At 26.1% G+C, this 25,739-nt stretch overlaps 1 protein-coding gene across 3 annotated transcripts in view; it reads left to right on the forward strand.

Moving 5' to 3' along the window:
• The window catches only part of LOC114129781 (uncharacterized), a 50,147-nt gene extending 26,057 nt beyond the window's left edge, over positions 1 to 24,090 (forward strand). Inside the window, exons 3-8 of one of the 3 annotated variants that reach the window (XM_027994612.2) lie at positions 7,782 to 8,013; positions 8,750 to 8,863; positions 8,939 to 9,147; positions 10,986 to 11,090; positions 15,945 to 16,220; positions 21,057 to 24,090. In XM_027994612.2, the coding sequence (XP_027850413.1) occupies positions 7,782 to 8,013; positions 8,750 to 8,863; positions 8,939 to 9,147; positions 10,986 to 11,090; positions 15,945 to 16,220; positions 21,057 to 21,559 (1,439 nt within the window). In that variant the 3' untranslated portion in view covers positions 21,560 to 24,090. The remainder of the gene's footprint in view (positions 1 to 7,781; positions 8,014 to 8,749; positions 8,864 to 8,938; positions 9,148 to 10,985; positions 11,091 to 15,944; positions 16,221 to 21,056) is intronic. The other 2 variants (XM_027994614.2, XM_027994615.2) reach the window with 2 other exon arrangements.
• The last annotated feature ends 1,649 nt before the right edge of the window (positions 24,091 to 25,739 follow it).

The raw sequence follows: 25,739 nt of genomic DNA on the forward strand, positions 1-25,739 counted from the left end.
TGTACTTATAGTATTATTACTGTAACTATACGGCTGTTATAGGCACGTCATAATACTACAGTATGATATTATCACGTCTACATTTTATTAATTTCGGGATTTTCGACCGAGCGTGTGATGTTAGATAATAATTATTATTACTTGGGCTTGTGAAAGAACATTAATATTATGTTTCTTAAAAGCTAATATTTACGTCGACTTTACTCAGCAGCAGGTATGCACGATGGATCGTTATCGTAACACTGCTACATACTGCTTACATATGGTTTGTGAAAAATCACCGTAATGGATTACAGGTTTTTTTTTTTTTAACGTAAAAAGTTGAATTTGTTCTCTGGTCCCGAATACGTTTTTCGGGTAGATTTCAAACGATTGTTGAAACAGTGTCAAAAAGAATTAATATAATATTTTTTTTTTAATAACCATAAGGCGTTCCGAAATCGAAAAGCTCCCGCAATTTAAACGTCTTAATTACAACAGGTAGAATCGACTTTTACGCATGGTCCTTTGATTTTTAATTTATTGCAGTCGTGAGCACTGTACACTTAAGTACCTATGAAAGATATCTAACAATTTATCCAAAAGCGAAATATTGACTAAATTTTGAAGAATCATCTAGCTGTTTAGACTAAATATCATTATGGATGCTTTATGCGGAACGCCGCGATGAGGTGCAAGGTTGTAGTCGCGTATTATACTTATATCTAATTGTTTAATCACAAAAAATCGGTGAAGTGTGGACGAAATAGTCTTAAAATTGACGTCGCACATTAATACATCAGAGAAAATAATATTATGTCAATATCGTGTTGGTTTGAGCAAGTCATCAGTAATCATAATATTATTCGCATACATTAGAGAATGTTAATGAATAGTAAGTATCGAAGGGATGTGAAGCAAACGGGTCATTTTATTAAATTAAGTTTTAATTGCATCACCATGTTCTACACATCACTAGCCGGTTTTTATAAACTGTAGCGAACATATAGAATAATTGTCGAATATTAAAAAAAAAAAAAAAAACAAAAAAATCCGTTTAAAAGATTTTTTTGTACCGACATTACTAACGAGTAACGGTGTTGTCGGTTTTATATTATTTTAATAGTGTTGATTATTTCAATGTACTACATCGTATATAAGGTGCTTTATCTTCTATAATAAATGATCTCTTAACTTTATTTTAGAGTGTAAACCACAGAATCAAACGTCCTTATTTATTTGGAAAGTAAATCGTGAATTACTGTACCATTTGCAACTATTATAATGTATATTACGTACCTACTTAATTATTATTTACTAGACTTTATGACTTGTTTAATCGATTATTATCAAGTAATAATTATATCCAAGAATATATTATGTGGTGCTGCTAATAAACATTCAAAAGTTTCAACTGATTAAAAATCTTTGCTTTTTAGTGGTAAAAATATAAAAACAATAAAATAACCTTGACATAAGAACAAATCTATTATTTAAATCTGAACTATGGGTTTATCCAAAAATGGTTTCTATATAATTTTATTTGTTAGTATACGTTTTCTTCACAAATTTGTTTTGGAGTTCTTCAGGAATGTTTAAAAGGTTCCTACCATATGCATTAATAATAACTGGCAAAAGAAAATCTGTGATTAGACTGCATAATATTTCGAAGTGGTCACGTGATCATAAAATCAATAGTAAGGAAATTTTATTCAGAATTAAAAACAAGTAAGAAGTATTAATAATGTACAATAATATTGTATGAACATTTTATAATTTCAAATTCAAAAATCATCTCTTTACTCACAACATTTTTTAATTCATCGGAATTAAACTATTTAATTTAAGCTATCATTATTTTATATAGATATTATACTTAAACTAAATTACAAACTTAAATTGTTATATCTTTGATTAAAAATGCTAATAGCTTTGCTGTTGATGTATATTAAAAACAAAACAATTGTATATTAAAGTTTTATTTTGTTGGATAATTATTGTTTTTTTTTTTTTAAATGTATTTTGATTTTGAATAAGGGAACAATTTTTTAAATTAGCTGTGACGAATTATTGGTTACCTATTTTTTATATACATAATTTTCTATTGAAATGTTGTTGGAATTTAATTAAATTGTTAAAACAAAATTATCAACGACAAATATTGATGACGTTTCAAACTTTCTTCGGGATAATAAAATAAATTATTCACTGCAGCCATTTTCAAAGACAGATTTGTTTTTATGGACTTTTATTTCTGTCGTTATTCAATTCGTTAGTTTTAATAAGTATTTCGGATTGAATTTCTTTCAAGAAACGGCAATCTCCAAAACAGTTTATTAAGATTTAAATTTAGTTTCTTTACGGAGTGCAAGAGCTATTGTTTTTGAAATAAATTATAATTTATTTTTTATTTTTTATTATATACCTCCGGGTAATAAATATATTTGTATTTTTCGTTTTAGAATATTCTCATCCGTCAAAAATAAACTAGTCTTTATATAAATGCATTAAATTACAAAATGTTGATTTGTTTTATTAAGGTATTAAAACATTTCAAAATAAATATTTCTATAAAACTTTAAAGTCTAATACTCGTGTTTGTATGTAACTTTAGATTTAAAATTAGTATTACGGTTAATAAAAATAAACTATTGTTTTTTAGACAGTTGTTTTGATTGAAACAATTTGCTTTTACATTCGTATTACAATAAGTTATTATTACATCGTAGTACAAAATGTGTGGTGAGACTCGTACATGAGTGTCTTAATAAGTGATTCTATTTTATGATTATTTTATTTTAGAATACAATAATTTTAATTTACATAATTTGAAAATCGCAACTTACAATATCTATGAACATAAGATTATTAAGGTACAGACAAACATTTTTTTTTTTATATTGAATTTAAAATCTTTTTCAGTTACATTAGAAATGCATGTAGTTTTAGTTGTTTTTATGGACGTTTTTCGATATAACATGTATTTTTATTTTGATCTCGGATGATTTTAAAGAACCCTAAGTAATACACCACGATAACCCAAATCATTATACTTCAACGGATCAAAAGAAATTGAGATATACAGGGTGATTTACCAAGCATATTCAGTGAACAGTGTACACTACACCCTAATTGTCTTTGAATAATTTATTTATTTAAATCTGAACACTGAAGAATCGTAATTTTAAATATTTAGATTTGTTATGTTATTTAATGAGTGTCCTGTTACAATCCAGTTTTTTTTTCTAACGACTACCAACTCTTTTCTAATATAAATCATAGGGAGATGATTTTTATGAAGATATAGATTTACGTTAATCGGAATTTGAATAAGTAGTTTCTGAGTTATAAAGTTTTAATACTAAGCATAATAGTCTATGATGATATTGGTTTAGAAGATAAATTATTATAATTATTTTAAAATTATAGTAATTATTATTTATTAAAACTCTTTGGATCATGTAATAAGTAGTATAATATAGTCACTGGATTAAATATAAATCTATTTTATATTTTATATAAAATCATTATTAAATAATATTATTTTTATTACATTAAGTGTTAAGTGTAATAACTCAAAAACCAATAGTTCAAATTTTGACTCAGATGAATCAACATTTTTTTTATTAAACAAGGTTGGTTATTATTATTTAAAAAAAAATATATGTTTTTAAATAACATTTTCTTTAAATATTTTACTTAAAAATTCTAAAAAACACAATATGATGAAATTAATAATCTAAGTATAAAAAAGGGTAGATGAGAATGCTTGATAAGTCATCCTGTATAATAAAACAATAAACCTAATCACATATTGTTTGTGAGCAGAGAATAAAAGTTAGCTGGAGGGTATTATTGTACATGGATAGATAGTGCAGTTCAAAGAAGAATCGCGAATACGTATCGAGATATTATGTCTGTATAGGAATTTCTGTTTTACTTTCAAAGCAGTTTTCGGCCAGCACGGTCGAGAGGATGAATCGAATATCGTCGATATTGTACAACACACTCGTGACCTGGGTCGGTGATGCGGTGGTTTCACGTGAATTTTTTTGTTTTTGCGTTAAATCGCAAGTGAAAAATAATGGTTAGGACTTTGGGATGCGTGTAATAGTTCTATGTCCTTATAAAATTATTGTTTGGCAAACAACCGAATTAAATAACTACGGATGATTGCGATTAAGTCCTCGTTGCAACAGTAATACATATCGAATTTGACGGTGATACGCCCATGTATCCGTCTAACGATTGTGAAAAATAAAATAATAACAATTATTTTACCTACCAATAAGCCTATGCATGACCAAACCAGATCAAAACGAGGTCGTCATTGTTTGTATAATATACCTATATACGACTTCCTACATTTTCTTCGTCTTGAGAACCAACGTGCGTTTCTATAATATATACAATCGGACACTATACAATATAATTATATACATAACATAAATGGTGATTCACTAGTTATACTCTTATACACTATTAAAATTTTTTGTAGCCTCTGGGATAATTCGTTTATTCAAATTTTAATACTATCTCAGTAAGTATAATGTTAATGCAATTAAAGATTTCAAAAAGTATTTTAATGAATAAATTATCAAAGGATAAAAAGGAGCATACTTTGTGCGAATCGTCCAATAAATTATATTATGTACTGTGATTTACAAAGAGATTTCGTAAGTAAAATTTATTGGGCGTCGTAGTATTATATGATTATTGCCGTGAGGTGACGAAATAATATCAACGATGAAAAAAATACTTTTTGAGGTTCAATGCGCTTGACGATCGACACATATAACAACAAGTAGGCTACACAATTTAATATTACACTTAAATTAAAAAACTTATTAATTATCGTCCACTGGATAAGCGTGAAGTTTGAGTGCATATTTAGGTTGACAGGATATATATGTGAGTTACATTGTTAATTATTAATTTTCCATGCCCGATAAACGTTTATTGTTCTAGCATGAGATCTCTCTCTATTTGATTGAATCTTTGGACGTACTACGCAGACGACGTGCATGTAAAGCGTTACAAATCTTTCGATGTACCTATATCACGATCGCGTTGTGACACGTGAGGATGTATTTTTTATTCAATATAATTTTTTTCGTCTGTTTATTTTTTTAGACCATGGCTAATTAATATAAAATTTTTAAATTATAATTGCATGAGTCTTCATTTTCATTTCAGAAAGTGAACAAAACTCGATTTGTTCGCTTAGATCTGACAATTTCCGGGAGAGTGAGTACGATACGAAATGTTTTTTTCTTTAAATGAAATAAGCCAGTTTATTGCCTTTATTCTCAATTTCCAATATTATATGATTATTATCATATATTATGTTAATCCTATATATTCGAAATTTTTCATGTGACAGGAATATTATGCTGTAAAGTAATATAATGAATATTTTAAATAATACTTATTAGAAACTAATGCATTTGTGTCATTATTCATTTTACTTAGGTAATTCTTAAATAAAATATTATAACTGAAGATCTACGAAAAAAATGTTATATTATATAACTTGTTTTGTATTTTAGCAATAACCACGAACAAGTATGTATATAACGCAGATCACTAGGTCATTCTTATTATGTACCCTATAAACAATATAATATGACAATTTATTGATTATTATTTATTATTTATTATCACATTATTGTACATACTAATTTATGATACAGCACTCCATAGATTTAATCTTAACAAAAGATTTATTTTAATTATAATTTAATGATCAGGATGGTAATTAACACGGTAATTTGTTAATAAACTAGTCAAATAATATAATTATATGCATACAAAGTACCGTAATAACAATCCATGACATTAAACTAATTGTTTAACGTCTTATATAATTATATTGCATTTTACTATGTAATTTGTTCGAACATAAAATTGTGTTTATTTTTCGAGTATTATTATTTTTATGCTTAATTTTAATAAAATACAAATAACCAAAAATTTCAGTTAATTGTTATAATACAGTAACCATCAATAAAAAGTTAATGAATTAAGTTATGAGAAGGAAGTAGTTAATAATATTTAATATAAATTTAGTACAGGTACAGTATATTAAATAATAATATAATGTGTCATTGGTTAACATAAAAGTTTTAAATATTTTTGTTTTATTTAATTGTATGTAATTATAAATATATTCATCTAGTCTCAAATAAAATAAATTATTATGAATCTTATAAATATATATGATCTCGAAATATTCAAAGTACAACACTAGTTTTTCTATAGAATTTTATCAAAGTCTATAAGCATTTTTCATAATTCTTGAATAACATACTTTTAGATGAACTGTTTTTAAATATTTTAAAAACAAACCATTATAAAATTTGTTATGTTAAATATGTATTTAATTAAACAGAAATGTGTCCTGAATTTTTGTTATTTTATTTTAAACCAACCATTGCGCTTATAAATTAATTTATACGATTCTAAGAGATGTTTTTTTTTAACAGTTACTTCGTTAGGTACCTACAAGTGAAGGCATTAATTAAATAAAATTATGTATCTTTAAATTGTTTGAAAATTAAATTTGGTTAGCACTCTATGATTAGGTAATTGAATTAAAGTGTTATTAGCTAAAAGATGTAAATATATTATACTAGGTATAGTGTAAGTATTGATGTAGCTTTTACATTCCCTATCAATAAAACAATAAAAATATATATTTAATATCGTTAAAAATAATGTTTGATTTATCAAACAAAATAAAATTGATTTAAATAGATTGTAAATACGCATGTGGTATATTACTTAAAAAACTACTTAACATAGTTAACACTAGTTTGAAACTGAACAGGTGAAATCAGAGTTTCACATAATCTTAGTGCTTCCAAAACGTTATCTTTGCCTTAAGATTCGTTAAAAATGAGTTGCAAATTCTTTTATAGACGTTGTAAATTGTTATAAATTAGTTTCAAGTAAATGACACCAAAATAAAATCGATTTGACATAGCCCGGGTATAAATTTCATGTACGTGAAAAATGTATTGATTTTCTGATTATCACTTTGGCTTTGGTTTTATTTATACAATAATAGAAAAACATGATTTATTACAAATATTGTTTTACCAAACACTATTTGTTAATTAATTAAAATAACTTAAAGCTTTAGGTAGTTATTTATTGTATCTGATTTACTAAGTTTGCTTACAGTATATTATTTTCGACTTTCTATGTTTAACCTGTTTTATAGTATAGTGGCTGGCATTAAAAAACTTTGTTTAATTAAGCAGGCTTTGTTCTTTAAATAAGAAAGCCATTTTAATTATTGTTAAACTTTAATCAGTAAAACCACATTTAGTCTCGATGATTTCATAAAACCACTTTAGTCTTACATATAAGGAAGTAAGGAACTTTGGATAAAAAACGTGTTTGCAAAATATTCATAAGGCATCTAGTAAAGAGCTTTCGTGTTTTGCAATATTCGATAATAATAACATTAAAAACTCACATATTCCTAGTGTTTGATAAGGGATATAATATTTGGAATTTTCCAGTTGAAACATCGATGATTAATACATGTGAAGTGCAATTTTTTTTAAAAATATTATTTATTTTATTTCTGTTTGTATTTTTTATAAGAAAATTAACTATACGTTGAAAACTTATATTTTAAAATGGAATTGTTTGGAATACATTTAAATATGTGTTTCTAGAAAAATGCATAAACATATACGGTTAACTTACGTGATTTGAACTTGTACCTTATAATCATATGGTTGAAATTATAAGAGCGGCTTTTGTAGGTGATCCAAATAATTTTGTTTCAGGTTACGGTCACATAGCTCCGAAAACCCTCAACGGAAAAATAATCACTATAATTTACGCGATTGTCGGTATACCGTTGATGCTCCTATGCCTGTCCAATATCGGTGACATAATGGCGCATTCCTTCAGATTCCTGTACTGGAAAGTATGTTGCTATACGTGCACTAGGCGGCAGAGACGAGTACAGTCCCTAAGGAGGTCCCGCAGTCAAAGGTCCACTACAAGATCACACGGGTAAGATTTTACGTACCGGGTTTTAGATTTACATATTTTAACCCAGTCAAAGCACGTTCACTTGTTAATCCCCTAAAGACCCGCAATAGGTCAAGTTTTATGGATTTTGACTACTTTTAGTTATATTCAGAAATTGATGTAATGTGTTTATTGTTTATTGATTGTCTTATATTTTTGCAAAGTCCATCGCAGAAGTGTGAGGAGTTAATTATATTATAATATTAAGCTGCGTCAACATCGATCATTTTATTTCAATATAATTAAACAATTAAATTATTTTTGTTATAGTGAAATTATTTTCTTTATATTACATATAAGTATATAACTATGTATTCTATTTAAATTTATCATTTATGTTAAAATATTTAAATTTTTTTATATAAAATTAAATAGATAATTCATGATTTATGAAATACACAAATTATTTCTTTGGGTAAAGTAGAATCAATTTAAGTTTTAAGTTCCATGTACAATAGTTGTTTTAGATTAGTATTTTATAAGTATATGAAGTCATCACGTCTCACATGTACATAAAATATATATGTACATAGTTTGTATTAAATAACTAAACATAATGATAACTTAAAAATTTATTTTTGTAAAATCTCGAAAAAATCAAAAATATCCTTGATTGTCATTTCTAAATTTGCGCTTTCAAAAGAGTTTTTAAAATATATAACAATCTATTTCTGTAATACGATAATTTTTTTTTTAAAAATTTAATATATTTTTCTAGTTCCAGAACCACGTCACTAAAGAGAACGGGTCGAATATCACAGAGATCAGCAGACAGTGCTCTTGGAATGTCAGATTGTTACACTAGATCTTCTTATTCAGACACCGAATGCAGGTGAAATATCTATAGACTTTTGATAGTTAGATTTTATTTTATATTGTTTTCATAACATTTATGTATTTTTTGTAGGTATTATGATAAAATGGAAAGAGAATATGCCATGTTTGGTGGTGGGATGCCTGTTAAAGCCCCTAACCGATATTCACAGCAATCCAGGTATTCCGACACTGTACCATTACGAAGACACTCGCCAGCTATTAAACCAAGATCGACCAGTCAAAACAGTGGTCACCGTAATAATTCTAACCATTATTATCATGGTCGATATCGAGTACAAGGTATTAGATAGTATTATTGGTATTTGTTTGTTAGAGTAAAAGGAAATCAATAATAAAATTAGTAACGAGAAAATTGATCTTAGGCTTGTGTATCAATATATTATTTATTATAACAAGTATTCTAATGAAAATATTTAAGCTTAGTTAATGTTAAGTAATAAATTAGATACACAGTACACACAGAGTAGGTATATATTTTATCACAGTTTTAATTCATTTAACGAATTTAAGGTATGTTAAAGGTAAAACAAGGAAATGCATTGTACTTATATTTAAAAGATTCATGTTCTTCATTTCAGTGATTGTTTAAATACCAAAAATAATATTCATTGAATTTATGTTGCTTAAAAATTGTACTTGACGTAATTAAAAACATGAAAACTTAACTGTTTAAAAAAAAAATATATGTATATAATATATATATATATACAATATACATATAATGAACTGTTTAAATGAGACAAATCATAAATATAAAAGTTCATACTAATAATTAATATTATTTGAAAAATACATGCTAAAAACTAAAATTTACTATTAAATCTAAAATAAATATTAATTGATAAGAGTTGAGAAGTAAAAAATAAGATCGATTTAAACATTGGTTTGATCTATTCTTATAAAGTTTCCAAAGTAAACATGGTTATTAAAAAAATCATTAGTACCGTAATAAATTCGAGTTTTATGCAAGATCGTAAATTATCTTTAAAAACTAACATTAAAGCTACAGTGTTACTCGAAAGTACCAACGTAGTTATATAAACTTAATAGATATAGTTTTTCATTTCACCAGTATCTTTCATTGGTATAAATACTCCAGAAATTTGAACCAGTAAGTACCCCTATGTGGAGTAAAAACCAGTAACACGTAAATATCATTAAGTATAATAAACGTTCCTTTTACGTATTATGAATTTTAAACTATATAAAACCATTAAAACACATTATAAATTTAAAATTATATCTTATTCTTCATAAAACTAGAATCAAGTCTATGGTTAAATATATTAATTTCGCTTACAATCCGTCTAATCCGTATAATATATCGCAAGTTGGATCCAAATATGTACCTATTTACAATAATTTCTTACTAAATATTTACGAGTTGTTTATTTCAACACAAATTATTGCTTATAGCTATTATACAATATTATGCACTACAAGTAATACCTTCTATATAATATTATAATAATATATTTATTTTTTATATGTTTTCATAAAAGTATAAAATTGAGTTGAAAATATATTTTATAGATAAAGATAGATATTGTTATTATAGTTGCAGTGTGGTTTATGATGAGACATTTTAATTCCATATTATTCACATAAAATGAAAAAAAAATTATATTTCAAACTTTTATAATAAATATTTAGAAAATACTTATTTATAATATATTTCTAATAATATTCGCTTATCAAAGATAATACAATACATCTTGTAACAGTTTTTTTTAAAATAATCATATACTTCAGTTTGTTTTTACTTTTATTATATCGATCCCTAGAGAAATGTCTGAATAAAGATTATTTTTATAAAAAAGAATTTCTTGAACGTAAGACATTTTCCTTCTAGGGAAATGATATACCATAGTACGAGTATTTCAGTTACATTTTAAAATACTTTATATATAAATAATAAATATATATATATGTATACAATTCATTTTACTGGGAAAAACCATCAATATAATTGTATGTTGGATTAATAATGTATTGCGATGACATAAAGTTAAGTACCCGGCTATACCAGTGTGACTATTTTATGGAGGACAATGAAAATTAATAGGGTTTATTTTAATCATCGAATGGTATTTTAAATTTATTTTTTATTTTGTTAGATCCAAGTTATTCTGATGGTGATCAATTGGATGGGCCAGAACTGCAGCAAGTGCCATCGATCTTATTTAATAAATATGCACTGGACAGGGAAGAATCTAGAAGAAGTAAGGTTTTGAAAATTATCCATTATTTTTTAATAACTATTAACATTATCAAAGTATTATTATATTTATAATTTAAATTTACATTAATTGTGATTTTAATTAAAGCATTTTCTGTGATTGTATATGGGTTAGACAATTAATATTTTAAATGCAAATATTAAAATTAACAATTGATATAGGATAGTGATACGGAAACATAAATTAAAGTAAAGTATATATTTTATTGATGTACGTTTAAAAATAATTAAATGATATACATTGTATTTATCATTTATGATTACATTAAATGAATACATATTATTTAAAATATAAAGTTTTTGAAATTACCAAAAAATTCAAAAATAATAAACAATATTAAACTGATACTTTAATTGAATTTAATAACATTTATATTATACAGAAATATAATTATTTCTGAGTTAAAACTTTTTTTTTAAGGGGTAAGGGATTATTAGCGTCTGAAGTTAGAATTTCGTCAAAATCGCAAAAATTAGTAAATTATTTTGTGGTAAAATTATACAATTTTTCTATTTTATTATCTAAGATATGACAATTTAATACAAGATACTTTATACGTTTTTCAATTTTTATCTAAAAAAAACTATCTGAACTTAGACAATCTACCGTAAAATTAATTTGTATGTATAAAACAGTAAGCTAATTGACTGATCTATAATAGCAATATCAAAAACATACATGAAATAAACTTTGTGATATAGACTGTTAGACTATATCTGCTCAGAATCATTTTTTGTAAAGATATAATGATTTATCATTGAATTAAAATTTGACACAAAATAATAATTTACCATCTCCTACATATTGAGTTGTCCCACTCAATATCTACTCTAGAGCAGAACGGTATACACTTTCTCACATCTTTTTTTTATTCATTACAATGGTAAATAAATTACATCGTAGTAGGTCACTCTAGAACAAAGTCTGAAATAACAGCGTAGGATTTAGACAAACATTGAATAATTACTGTAATACAATGTCAATAATATTAAACTCTTATTTTTTAATTGGTTTTGTATTTACTTAGATTTTTTTTTTTAAACCACGATTATGGTATTGCATGTTTTTCCGTATCTTTTGCACCTAGAACAATATCAATCTAATTTTTTTACAAAAAATATAACGCAGATGTGACATTAATCTGAGTAGGTCGCTTTATGATATTTTACTGTTTGTACGTTTCTAACTGAACTACATATATTTTATATGTAAACACGTAAGTGTATACATACAATTTATATGTTGGCATACAGCAACATAAAACTGTTTGCTGAAAGAAAGAAAAAACCTTGTAAATAAATTATAGCTTCCTTATTTCTTCAATAATTTATAATAATTACATTTCCAAGACATTTCAAATATGATTCAATAGAAGGTTCATTCGCATACGTATTACGTATAGTATAATATTCCTGCGCATATACTTCTTATATAATATAATTAAAATAAGAATATAGCTAGTTGCAGGTTTTCCTTGTTAGCGATGTTTTTCAATAAAATAAAAAGAACCTGTACTGTGCCCTCATAATATATTAAATCATTTCGTAGTCGACTATAACTTTTTTTTTATTAATATTTTCTAATGTTACGCTATTTAATTTAATTTGGCTACTAAAGTAGTATGTGGTGAATGGTGAATGGTGATATTATATTTATATTTATTATCTTTTCGAGAGGAGTATAAACTTTAATACCCAAGATGATTAGTTAGTGCATTTAAACCGAATTGACCGTTCAAATCAATAATTACAATTTTATGTTTAACATTTTTATTACTACTATTTAAAATTTATTATAATTGATTAATCAATATTTTAAAACATGAAATATTTTTTTCTTAATAAATTTTAATATAATTTATTTATTTTTGTGTGGTACGAAGATTCATTCATATTAAAATATATGCTTATTATAATAGGCTTCATCAAAAATATCAATGGAAAGTAAAAATATGTAAATTTGGTATGCAACTTGGTTTATTAATGGTATTTATTGAAAAGTAATACTAAAGTTTTTATGAACTTTGATTTTTTCACAAACAAATTGCTGACAAGTCCAAAACTCATTGCGTAGCTTATACAAATTTATACTATTTTGCTAACCTTTTATTTAAGACATAAATAACTCGTGACAACAATTCTCATTCCAGTTGTTTAATTTATCGTTGTAAAACAATGGAATTGCATGTCACTGTAACAATAATGATACGTATATTATTTTATTAAGATGATTTGTTTGGCTATAATGCTAATTAAAACCAGACGTAAATAATCGGTAAGTCTAAATTACTGCCTATATTTAAAATAAGAACTTATTAATAATTTAAAGATAAATACAATATAAAATATGATACAAAAAGAGTTATAATTATTTTACTTTTGATATCATTATAATATGTAACAAAATTTACAAAATTTAAGCTAAACAAGATTTTTGTTTCATATTCATGCTTTATAAATGGTACAACAATTTAAATAACATAGAATATTATAAATTCTGTTGAGTGCATGTTAGTAATTTACTGACACCTGATAAAAATAAGATTAATATGCAATACATTTGGTCAGTATTTCATATCTCTTAATCTGAGATATTTTAATTTAATTTGGGTTAGATAATTAAAATTAAAATACATTAACACGAAATGAATTATTAAAGGCGGAGACGGGGTAAATAAATAAAATTAAAGTAGTCTTTTACACACGATTTCTCACAAAAGTGAACCAAACTAAAATTCATAATAAATATATATTATATAATAACAAAACAGTGTTTATAATCAAAAATCTCATAATAATTATTTTTTGTTACGCTTTTGCTTTTGAATTACTTTGTTTGCTTAAATTGATACCTATGATTTACCTAAGTTTGTGAAACAAGCTTCAATTAATTAAAATACCCTCGTGACATTAAACTATTTTATAAATACAAGTATTTGGTATTTGGTTGTAAATAAAACTATAGTGGTATTTGTAATGGTTATGTTGAATTCAATGTTATAATTATTTAGCTATAGATGCTAGCGATACCGAATTTCGCTTAAGACTTATTTAGAACGTTATTTGTCAATTATTTGGCCAAAGATATTTTAGTAAAATTACAGACAATTATTTACAATTATGATGGCTAATTGTTTTTATTATTATTATTATCATTCTGTTTACTAGTAATAAAATATTTGATAAAAGTCATTTATACATAAATATATATAATATAATATGTATGTGTGTATTACATTTTTTTAATGTTCATATAACTTAACCATAGAGTAAATATAAAAAGATTCATTTACTTACTGAGCTCAAAACTTGAAACAACAAAAAAACTTGTCAAAACTTGTTAAAACTTGAAATTGTGAACATATACACAATGGCATTGACGAGGTCCACTCGACACAATATTACGTTAGGATTATGCATAAGTGTAACGCATACGTAAAGTTACTATGGTTATATTGATAAAACTATTAAGATAAAAAGAAAGCGATGAAACAAAGTATGAAAAGGATAGTTGATATGTGTTTAAAATTAAGCTGAGAGATATTGAACAAAAACAAACTGGAACATAGCACGGAATTGGATTATTAATAAGATTATAAATGGAACTATTATATTACTTAAGTGTTGTAATAATAGTTACGTCTTGTTAACGATGTTTAATAAATCTAATAGTGTTAAGCTTTCCGAAATGTTACCTATCTGATCCTCATTTATGGAGTCCAAGAGCTTTCTTCATAATCATTATACTGTAGACGATACCGTAATTTCATGTGACTTCGGCGAAAAACAGTGTTCAGCCCGAGAGAAATATCGTTAAAGGGGACAGTAATACTAAGACTGCAGATCTTATCGGTTCAGTGAACAAAATAACTTAACATTTTTATAACTAAAGTTGTTCTAAGTATTCACTACTCTTAGTAATGAACCTAAAAAAGTTTTACGTTTTTAGATTGAATAGAATTGATGCCCATTTCGTTGAATGAAATACAAAATAAATTGTCGAAAGTGTATTAAACAAAAAAAAAAAAAAAATCATAGAATTACATTAGTGTGAAAATATACTACATTGTTGTACTGAGAACCAAAATTGTATGCACTAAAACACGATGTCCTAAAAATACGCAATAAGGTGGTAAAAAAAAAATACGCCAAAGCTACAATACGAATCACTTTTTATGTATACAACTCTACTTTGTTTAGTGCCCTATGCGATAGGTGACAGTCGTTTGGAATGATAATGTAATTTGTCAGAAACCTCCCCTAAAAAAAACAGATTAAAACCAGCTAACGCGATACAGGTTTCGTGCTCAATATTGTATCTAAAATACACTGCATATTGTTTAAAATAATAGTCTGAAAAGTGGCTTTAATTTTTTTTTTTTTGGTTGGCTATCCGTCAATTTTGAATTTGTTATTTTTATAACAGTCGATAAAATATTTGGTTTTTTGTTAAAAGTATGACTTTATTGCACAAAGAAAAAGAAAGAATTTTGGATTACATATTTTGATAGGTCAAACATTTTTAGTTAATTTTGACTCATAATAATATTAGGTTTTAGTATAAATGATCATAGTAATGTATAATTTAATTGGCAGTGAAAATTACCGTTGATACTATTTGTCATTTTGAACATGTTGAGATGTCACTGATATATTAATAGTATTCCATAATATCACTCATCCACAGCGGTGTATTCGAAATGTCATTTCGTCATGGTGTAGTCGTGATTTGTGATCGTCTTGTCTTACCATGGTGTAGTCGTGGTCGTGGTTGTTGACTGCGTATCATATAATGTGCTTAATAAACAAATATTATTTTCTGTGTCTGTTTTTGCAGTTCATCCGAAGCAAAGTCAAGAGATCCGCCGAAACATCCGGGGTCACTCGGCCGCTCCAAATTTAGCGACGGAAACGCCGTCGGGAACATTGCGGACGAACAGCCGAAGCAAAACACCTCAGCATCTAGTTGTGGACATGCCGCCAATGGACCATCCTGATCAGGATTACTACCCGAAACCAAAATTCCGACCGAGACATCGGAATTCCAATCAGAGTAAGTCACGTGAAGAATTCTTGGGAGGTGGCGGCTGTAGCGGCGGTGGAGGCGGTAAGGGTGCGTATATGAGGAAAACGTCGCAAACGACAATCACACACATAGAATACACATACACGAGAGCGCACGCAGCATAACTACTGATAATACTAGATTTTCCTCTCCTCTTCTTATATATAGTGTAATTCACTATAAGTATACCAATACGCATGTCATTTTTTTGTACGACTCTTACTTTAGGAACATCTAATAGTAATCCAAATTTTTATATTTTAAACTAAAATCTTTGTTTTTTTATTTTAAATTATTAAGTGGATAATTTTTAAAAAAAATTTGATATACCAAACCGTTATTGAAATGTTTATATGGAAAAGAATAGTCCTTAAAAATTGTTTGACAAAAATATAAAACTGATGTAGTATCGGATCTAATATTTATTAAATTTGAACCATTTTTATAAATGATAAATATTGATAAATTAATAAGACTCACTAACATTTTCAAATTAACATATACCCCTAATATGTTCCAAAGCTATTCTAGTTAAATAAAGTTTAATAACTAAAACTACTCATTTTTATTTTGGATTAGGCTCATAAACATTATAAAAAGAAATTATCAGTTAAATAATTTCATTTAAATGAGTATTATCGTTTGAAAAGTAAAAGTTTGTTACAGCGACAACAGCGTACTCCTTTAATAGTACAAAAACATCTCAAGAATTAGAAAATAGAGATATATTTATAAATTAAATTATTTTAAATCAGACTTTGAAAAACCAAATGATCGAAGAAGTAAAATGCAATGATTAATTACCCTGTATATGTATATACCGATGTAACTTCACTATCGATCATTGTTAGTTTTTTCTACTTTTTGTATTGATTAACCGAATTATTTACGATTCCCATGGCATATTATATTATTGTATGAAATTAAACCCCTAAAAATCATTGTTATTTCAAATACTCGTTTTTGGTTGTAGAATTCAAATAATTAAAAAAAAGAATATATCCTCATTCGCAACCACTTAAAAAAAAAATGTGCATCTTATAATCGCGAGATTTGTGTATGTGTGTGTGAGAGAGAGCGCGCGAGGGAAAATAACAATCATTTTGGACCGACTTCAGATATGGCCTGGGTAGGAACGGACGTTTGCAATTCCACTGTTTCGTAATCAGACGTTTGCACGTATATTTCTGACCAACTGGAAGAAAATTGTCGACGGAAAACGGAACTAATTATGACCGTCTCTACTACCAGTGATTATGACATAATTATTCTCGAAAAATATTGTACAGGCGCATCTTGCCATTTAATTTTTTGTTTTTGTACCTACCTATTAACTTTTTATTTTGTTATATACGATCAATTGAAATATCGAATTAAATTAAAAGGTACTATAAAGTTAACTAAATTGTATATACATATAATAATATAACTATAGTCTCTAAATTTTAGTTTATAGTTTTATAGAAAACTTTTATGCACACATGTTTTATCTTGAAATAATAATATTTACTTTTCCCTTATCAAAAATCAAAACAGACAGGAATTTTTAAAAATTTAAGTAGGTAATTTCATTACATACCACACTATGGTATCACGTGTATAAAATTAATACTATCATTATTTAAATTTTCAATGTCTTAATAAGATAAAATAGTTAAAATTTATTGGCATATTAAAATTAATTTTTTAAAACATTTTAATAATTTTAAATAATTTTTACTTTTATATTTTATGTCTATGAAAATTAGTTTTAAAGCATATTACAGTGCATATGTTTTGAGAGTACTTGGCACTTTGATGATATTGTGGGTTTATTAGGTTTTTTTGTGGCTTTAATATGTAGCTTATGATTAAGTAGCGAACATTATTTATCTTGAACAGTTTACCTTTTTAAAATTAAAAATAAAACACAACATCGTATTCGGCTATTTAATAATATTTCCCTATTGTGATATTATTTAAAAAAAACAATGCTGTTTTATGTTGAACTGCACGAGTAAAAACATAAAAAACACTAAGCAGAATACCGACTTAAACAATAATTATAACGGTTTAAAAATAAGTTATTAATATTAATATATAAAAAATAAAAATATTTAATAAAAAACGTATAGAGTTTATAGTATTTTATATTTTATTTTTTACTGAGAGACTAGTTTTTGTTTTTCACTTAAGTGAATTATTCAAATATTATAATAATTTTCTTTATTCATTTGGTCTTAAGTGAATTAGTTTATTTTTATTAAATCTTTAGTAACCTATAATATTGTCATACTTTTTTTGTGTTTTGGATTTGACCGTTAGATACTTTTTATCCTTTAGTAATTAATTATTTTGTTCGAATCGACATGATTTGGTATTAACTCATAGTTAAAATAAAACCCAAAATCTAAAATTTTACTGAAAATTAAAAATCGAATGTTTGACTAGTGCAATATTTTAAATTCGCAAAGTACTACGAAGTACTCGCAGTACTTGCAGTATGCAAAGTATGTATGTTTCTCATCCATGGCATTGGACATTTTAGTTATGCTGCGTAGCGGAACGAATAATTGTGACTTATTGGCCGTCGCTGGGTTGTAGAACATAGTTTTAGTTCTTAGAACAACCTAGGATAAATACAATAATATATTACGGACGGCTTTCCGCTCTCCGCTTCCCATATACATATCTCTCTGACCACCGCCCACTAAACCTTGGACGTGAAGTTTCCCGGGGCATCATTTAATTTGCAACGGGCAAAGAAAACGGGGATGAAATGAAGGTGAAAATAATAGAACGAGATTAAGTAAGCCTGAAGTTTTTTTGCAACTTGCTAGTGAAATCGCTTAACATCTAGGATTAGATTTTCGGATTTACCATCATCTGCTATTATTTGTGAAAAAAAAATAAAAATGAAAACAGAGTTTCATGACAGATGGGAACACACCATTTCATTACCAAACACATACGTATTATATCAATACGCATAAATTAACCATGAACGATATATTGATATCGTTATATATCATGAATGTTAAAAGGTTCTGATTTTAATTTTTTTTTTAAAAATGACGTATTTTCATAATCGTAATAATAAAATAAACATAAAATTAATATTTTACTGTATGATAAGTGTTTATAGTTGTAAGATTCGTAAACACAAACTTATATTTTGCAATATAAATGCAAAAGTATGAATAATGTTGAGCATTTTGATATGAACATTAGATGGTGTACTTTTAATTACTATGTTTATAATAAATTTTAAGTATATACGTTTATACGTATTAATGTGTATATAGTTTGAATTTGCTTAAATTTTGCTTATGTTTTGTTTTATCTTTATCTTAAGTCTAAACTTTATTTATTTATCCTATATTTTATGTATAATTAGTATGCTAATGCATCGGTAAAGACATGTTTTTGTGATTCAAAGTTTATTCAATTTATCAAAGATAAGTTATGAAATATATGAACGTATTTTAAACTTCAAAATATTGGATGATCATCTTTAAGAGAAAAATGGGTTAAAGGTATAATATATATTTTATGATAGTAATACAATATGAATAAAGTTTGAATAAGTTCGTGACATTAATTTCAATAGTTTTTATTTGAATAAAAACGAATGTTTATACTGTGTACAGATCTGGGTCTTTTTATATACTTACATCATTTTAAAATTAAAATGTTTTTTTTTTTTCAAAAAAAATAAGAAAAATTAAAATTGAATAAGTTTCTTGTAAAAAAAAAAAAAAAAACGCATAACGACAAAAAATACCAACAAGTATTTGAGTGTATATAATTGTATTTTATATAATATATAAACGTATAAGTTCATTGCATATAAAACAAACCGTACGCTGCGCTTATACAGTTAGGTACTAACTCGATACCATAGTAAAATACCATTGAAATTCCCGTCGTTCTTAACGATTTTTTATTTGAAAAATTACGAATCCCAGAATATATTTATATATATAAAAAAAATATTAACTCCCTTCTACTGAAAGACTTATGAAATGTTTTCTTGCATATCCGATGTAAGGTCGTCTATTCATTTATTTGGGTTGTATAAATTTACATAGGTGAATATTAGGATATAAAATTAGAGAATGCTAAAATAATTTATCTTTCACAGACCTGTAAGAGATTTCCCGTTTTTGACCATACACTATTATACATATAGATCATTATAGATAATTACACATCATTATGCTTTATGTTTTTTAATACGTTCTATCAAAAAATTATGAAAACAGATCAATCATTTCATTCTATATTTGCAAAAAACGTCAAATGGTTTTAATAATAATTTATACAAGATTACATTTTTTGATTTTCTTAAGAAAATCTTTAGTATAAATATTTTTAATCAATTAAATATAAATATTATAAATTCAATTTTCTAACCGAAATTATCATTGTTAACAAGTAATTTGTGAAATGAGTTTGACATAGGTACAGTGTACACTGATTATTTCTTTAGAGAGATGCGCAAAATCTCCATTTAAAGTTCCAGCTTAATATTATTTTAATTATTGAATTTACAATGAAATAGAAAAATATGCATTATTATGATTTCGAATAAACAAATTTATAAAACTTAAAGGGACAACGGTCTTAAATTTTAAAATTTCATACAAAATAACATAATATTATTTTTACTATACGCATTCATAACGTAGCGATACTCAAAATAACTACCAACTTTACACCGTGTCACTGTCTACGTGTAAAATCAATTGCACATAATATTGAAAAAGGATAATTAATCTCATAACATTATTACGATTTGCATCGTTTAACTTATTATTAAAAGTCATAAAATGTTATTGTGTCAAAAGTCTAAAGCTTTATTTTTTGTTTTAACCCATTATGTATATACCGTCGTTTCTTCAGGCAAACGTTTGGAAGTGATGGCGCCCAGTCCACGTATCATGTCACCACTGGGTTTCGCCGTGAACCGGCAATATCCTCGGCGGACGACTCGGTACAGCGACTACTACGACGACGCGGAACCGTGCGAGTTCGACGACAATAACCCGGACCACATCAAGCCCGTGCCCATATGGCTGTGCGTGCTGTTAGTGGTCAGCTACATAATCATGGGCGCGTTCCTGTTCAAGAGCTGGGAAAACTGGGAGTTACCGGACTCGGCGTACTTCTGCTTCATAACGCTCACCACCATCGGGTTCGGCGACTTTGTGCCCGCCCAGCGCGTGATGAACAAGGGCGACGACACCAAGCTCCGCATATGGTTCTGTTCGCTCTATCTGTTGTTCGGTATCGCCCTTTTGGCCATGAGCTTCAACCTCGTCCAGGAAGAGGTCATCAGCAACGTCAAGGCCGTTGCCCGGCACCTGGGAATCATCAAGGACGAAGACGAGGAGGAGTCCGAGTGACGGTGCACTGTATCGTTTACAATAATTTACTTATAATAATATTTTTTATAATATATGAACTGCGTATAATATTATGTCGTTGTAACTTTCGCGCGAATATCGTTTTAGATAACTTTATATGTTGTACGATGTATTACTATATTGCAGAAGTGTTCATGTCCTTGCAGCGTAGGCACCGTCAACCGCCTGTGCCCGTTTTGTATATCTTACCTGAATAGTTGTTATGCATAGATCGATTTAAGATACATTTTAATAACTATGACTAATAATTATTTTGTCGTCGTTACCAGCTTTTCGTACATACATCCAAATACGCAATATAAACCATTTATGAAAAAAAAAAAAAATGATATTTGTAAAAATTGATTTTAAATATTCAAACCAAATCTTTGAATTTTAATAATTATTAATGACGATAATAATATATTATTTTTAAATCGATTTCATTCTTAATGTAAGTTACCTAATTCAATTTATTATTTCAATTACTTCATATGAAACGGCATAAAATCATCATCTACGTATAAAATAATCACGCGTGTATGTAGATACGTATTTTATATAATCATTATTTAATAAAATACTATATTTTGTTTAATATGTAGTTAAAAATAATATTATATAAAAAATATTGTTTATTTATGATTAAACAATTGTATAAAAATCATTATTTTATATGTGTGCAAACGGTCTATTAAATTAAAGATAAAATGTATAAAATGTGAGCAGGCGGTTGTAGCACACTCGTTCCCGTCACTCGTCAGGATTGTGCTAAAATCGTCAATACGTTATGTATCTGATAGATTTATAATATGCATTTTAATATTATATAATATAAAGATGAATTTTAATAATATTCTTATTTACTGTGCAGTTATTGCGTTAAAAATTCAACGGGGGAAAATCGTAAAAAGCCAGGTAATCATTCGGTCAGCGTTTTTGTCAAATAATGACGATGCCCCGTTATGCTCGTTTTCCGATGAAGATATTGTTATTAGTATGTATTGTCTCTGGATTTTTTAATTTATTCGTCATCTGCATATTTCTTATTAAATTTTCCTCGATTTCTATTCATCATACCTGTTGAGTGTTGACTATATACAATAAGGTATTTTTAAATACTGCTGATTAATTATAGGTATTATTATGGAAATAGTTAATTGTTTTAATGAAAACTTATAGCAAACACCGTTATTTAAAAGCAACGCAACGATATTAAATTTGCACCAAATCAAAACTGCCATAGAGTAAACTTAAAGTTACTTCATGCACTAGAACTTGACTGTGTATACAAGCCCGTTGCATTACAAAAGTGTAATTTAGTTTGAGAGCACATAAACGAAAACGAGGTCACGAATCTTTGATAAGGATCAGCCGTTTAAATCTTTAAAGCTATCAATGTAATGTGTTATAGTGCATTTCAAGTACCTAATGGAGCAATGGAGATATTGATAAAATTATTTATATTTATATATTTAGATAATCTATGATGTAAAATGATGCAAAAAATAAAATGTCAACGATTTTATTCATCCGACAAACCATTAACAACTTTCTATGTAAAAAATGTAATGTAACGTTCCGACTGTTCGTTTTTTTTTTTATAGGCTATTCAGTCAACATACAGCTTTTGTCATGCTTCATAATAATAATCATTAAGATTTTAAACAATTAAGTGAGTGCCCGTACTTCTATTTTATTTCATGAAGGAAAATTCAATAAATATTGCAATAAAGCCATAGTCCATAATAAAAATAATTAACTAAACAATTTTTCTCCAAAATCAAATAATGTTTTAATATAATAACATGGAATAATAATGATTTTTGGTTTTGATATAAAATAATTAATAGAAAATAAGTTTTTTATGTAATTAATATTGTCATTATATTAATTGTTAAATTCAAGTATTGTACTTTTTAATATTATATTATTTTATACTAGTTACTTGAAATACGTCCCATATTTGTATTTACATAATTATATTTATATAAGTACATTTATAAATTATCTATTTTTATTTTACAGATATTTAGAAGTCTACTAAGTACTAACATTAGGTTATAGAATTAATATTATGGTTTTCTTATTATATTATATTGTTGGATAAGTACTTGTGCTCTTAATTGTTACAATGTAATTTATATTTTACTTTATCTTTTATTATTAAAAACTTCAGGGAGCGATGTTCCACGAAAAATCTGTTTTTTTTATATAATATATTTATAACTGCATTTATTATTATTAGTTTTAGTTTACTAATCTCAATAATTAGTAAAGTTAAAAATATTTTTAACTGTGAAAGACATTCAAAATAATTCATAAATGCAGATTTTATAATTAAGAAAACTATTTGTAACATTATTACTATTTATTAGATTGCCTAAATATTATTTATTTGGCTTATAATCTGTAAGGGACAGCTGTTCAGTTGATTTATGATAGTCCTCAACAATCTTAAAAAATTATATAAGTTTTTTTTTAAAATATTTATGTTTAAGTTATTTCAATATCATTTCACCCTAAAAATGGCGACAAAAAATAAATCAATTTTATTTTCAAGTTTACTTAACCGATTATTTTAGAATAAGGTGCTTATATGTACAATTTAATGTTAAATAGATGATATTGGCGAATAACAAATTTTTTTTTGTGTTCTATTTATTTTTAGCGTAAAAATGATGAAAAATGTTTATTGATAAATATAATAATTACATTCTACTTCTTTCATCATTATTATCATTACAACTATAAAGTAACTAGAAGTATAAACATTTATTTATTCAACTTTTGAAGGTATGCATTATTTAGATTGTATATTTCCATAAATGTACATACAAATAACTTTTAAAAACTATAATATGATTTAGCGCTTATTAAAGTATTAATTATTATTATTTTTGAAAAAAAATTTTATTTAATTTTCAACAATTTTATAACCTACTCAGTAATTTATTTAGAGATATTGATAAATAGTTCTATTCATTTAATATGAAAATTGAATAATTAGATTCAATATTTTTTTTTTATCTTAAGATATATGATGATCATACCTTATAAATTATAATATTTTGTTTTAAATACCATTATATATTATTATTGAATAAATAATAAATCTTTGAGATAATTTTTACTACACTTTAAACAATTCACTACATAAGCCAAATAAATAACGTATGAATTCAAACCAAGTTCATATCGAACTTTACTTAAAATTTATTCAGAATTTATCATCATGATTTCTAATGATAAACTCTATACCTATTTGTATTGTATTGTGTTCTTACTCGTTAGTTGTTACCGACTTACATGTTATGTTGTCATATAGGTACGTACAACTATTTATTCACGTTTAAAATCTCAAATTGAAAATTTAATTATACTGTAAATGGCAGCCGGTATTATAGTTAAAAAGCCATTTATAAATTGAAATATTGTATTTTTAATATTAACATAAATTGATATAACGTTTATACAAAATTATATTATATACACGTACGTGGTACGTATACCTACATATATAGGTATGATATAAATGCTGTTCGCTTCGCTATATTGTTATTTGTTGAACATTCATAACATATTCCATTTAATAACTCAATTTAAAATGCTGATAAAAACCTTCAGTTTTTTCATTATTAAATCTTCAAATATTGTTATTTGTATATGTGATCTGAATGTTAAGAGAAACACGCATGTGTTGTCTTCGTCTTACTAACGTGTACTTAATAGCGAATTTGCGTTAAGCAGAATCCATTTTATGTTGTTCTCTAACTTATCTTTAATATTAGAGTCAATTTACCTATTATCAAATTTAAAAGTATGAATATTATCTAGGTCGTTTCACGGAAGCTTTTATTGATATTTTTATTTTGAAATGAGTTATGAGCATTTTAAGGTTTTAACGAAGAAACGTATACTGTTTATGACGAATTCCAAAATGAAATGAATAAGGTAATAAGGTTTGTATAGTTTATCTCATATCGGGTCAAATGATTTTTGTAGATCACATATAGTATATAGTACTATTGCCATTGTATAAATAATATACAATAAAAATGAATCATGTCGAGGTAATTGTCAGTGTTTTAGACTTCATATAAATATTAATGGATATATTAAATGGATTAACTTTTTTCTTGGTCCGTAACTCCACCTAGGTGCTCGATTTGGTAAGACT

This window comes from Aphis gossypii, chromosome 2, assembly GCF_020184175.1.
Source record: "Aphis gossypii isolate Hap1 chromosome 2, ASM2018417v2, whole genome shotgun sequence".
Taxonomy (NCBI): domain Eukaryota; kingdom Metazoa; phylum Arthropoda; class Insecta; order Hemiptera; family Aphididae; genus Aphis; species Aphis gossypii.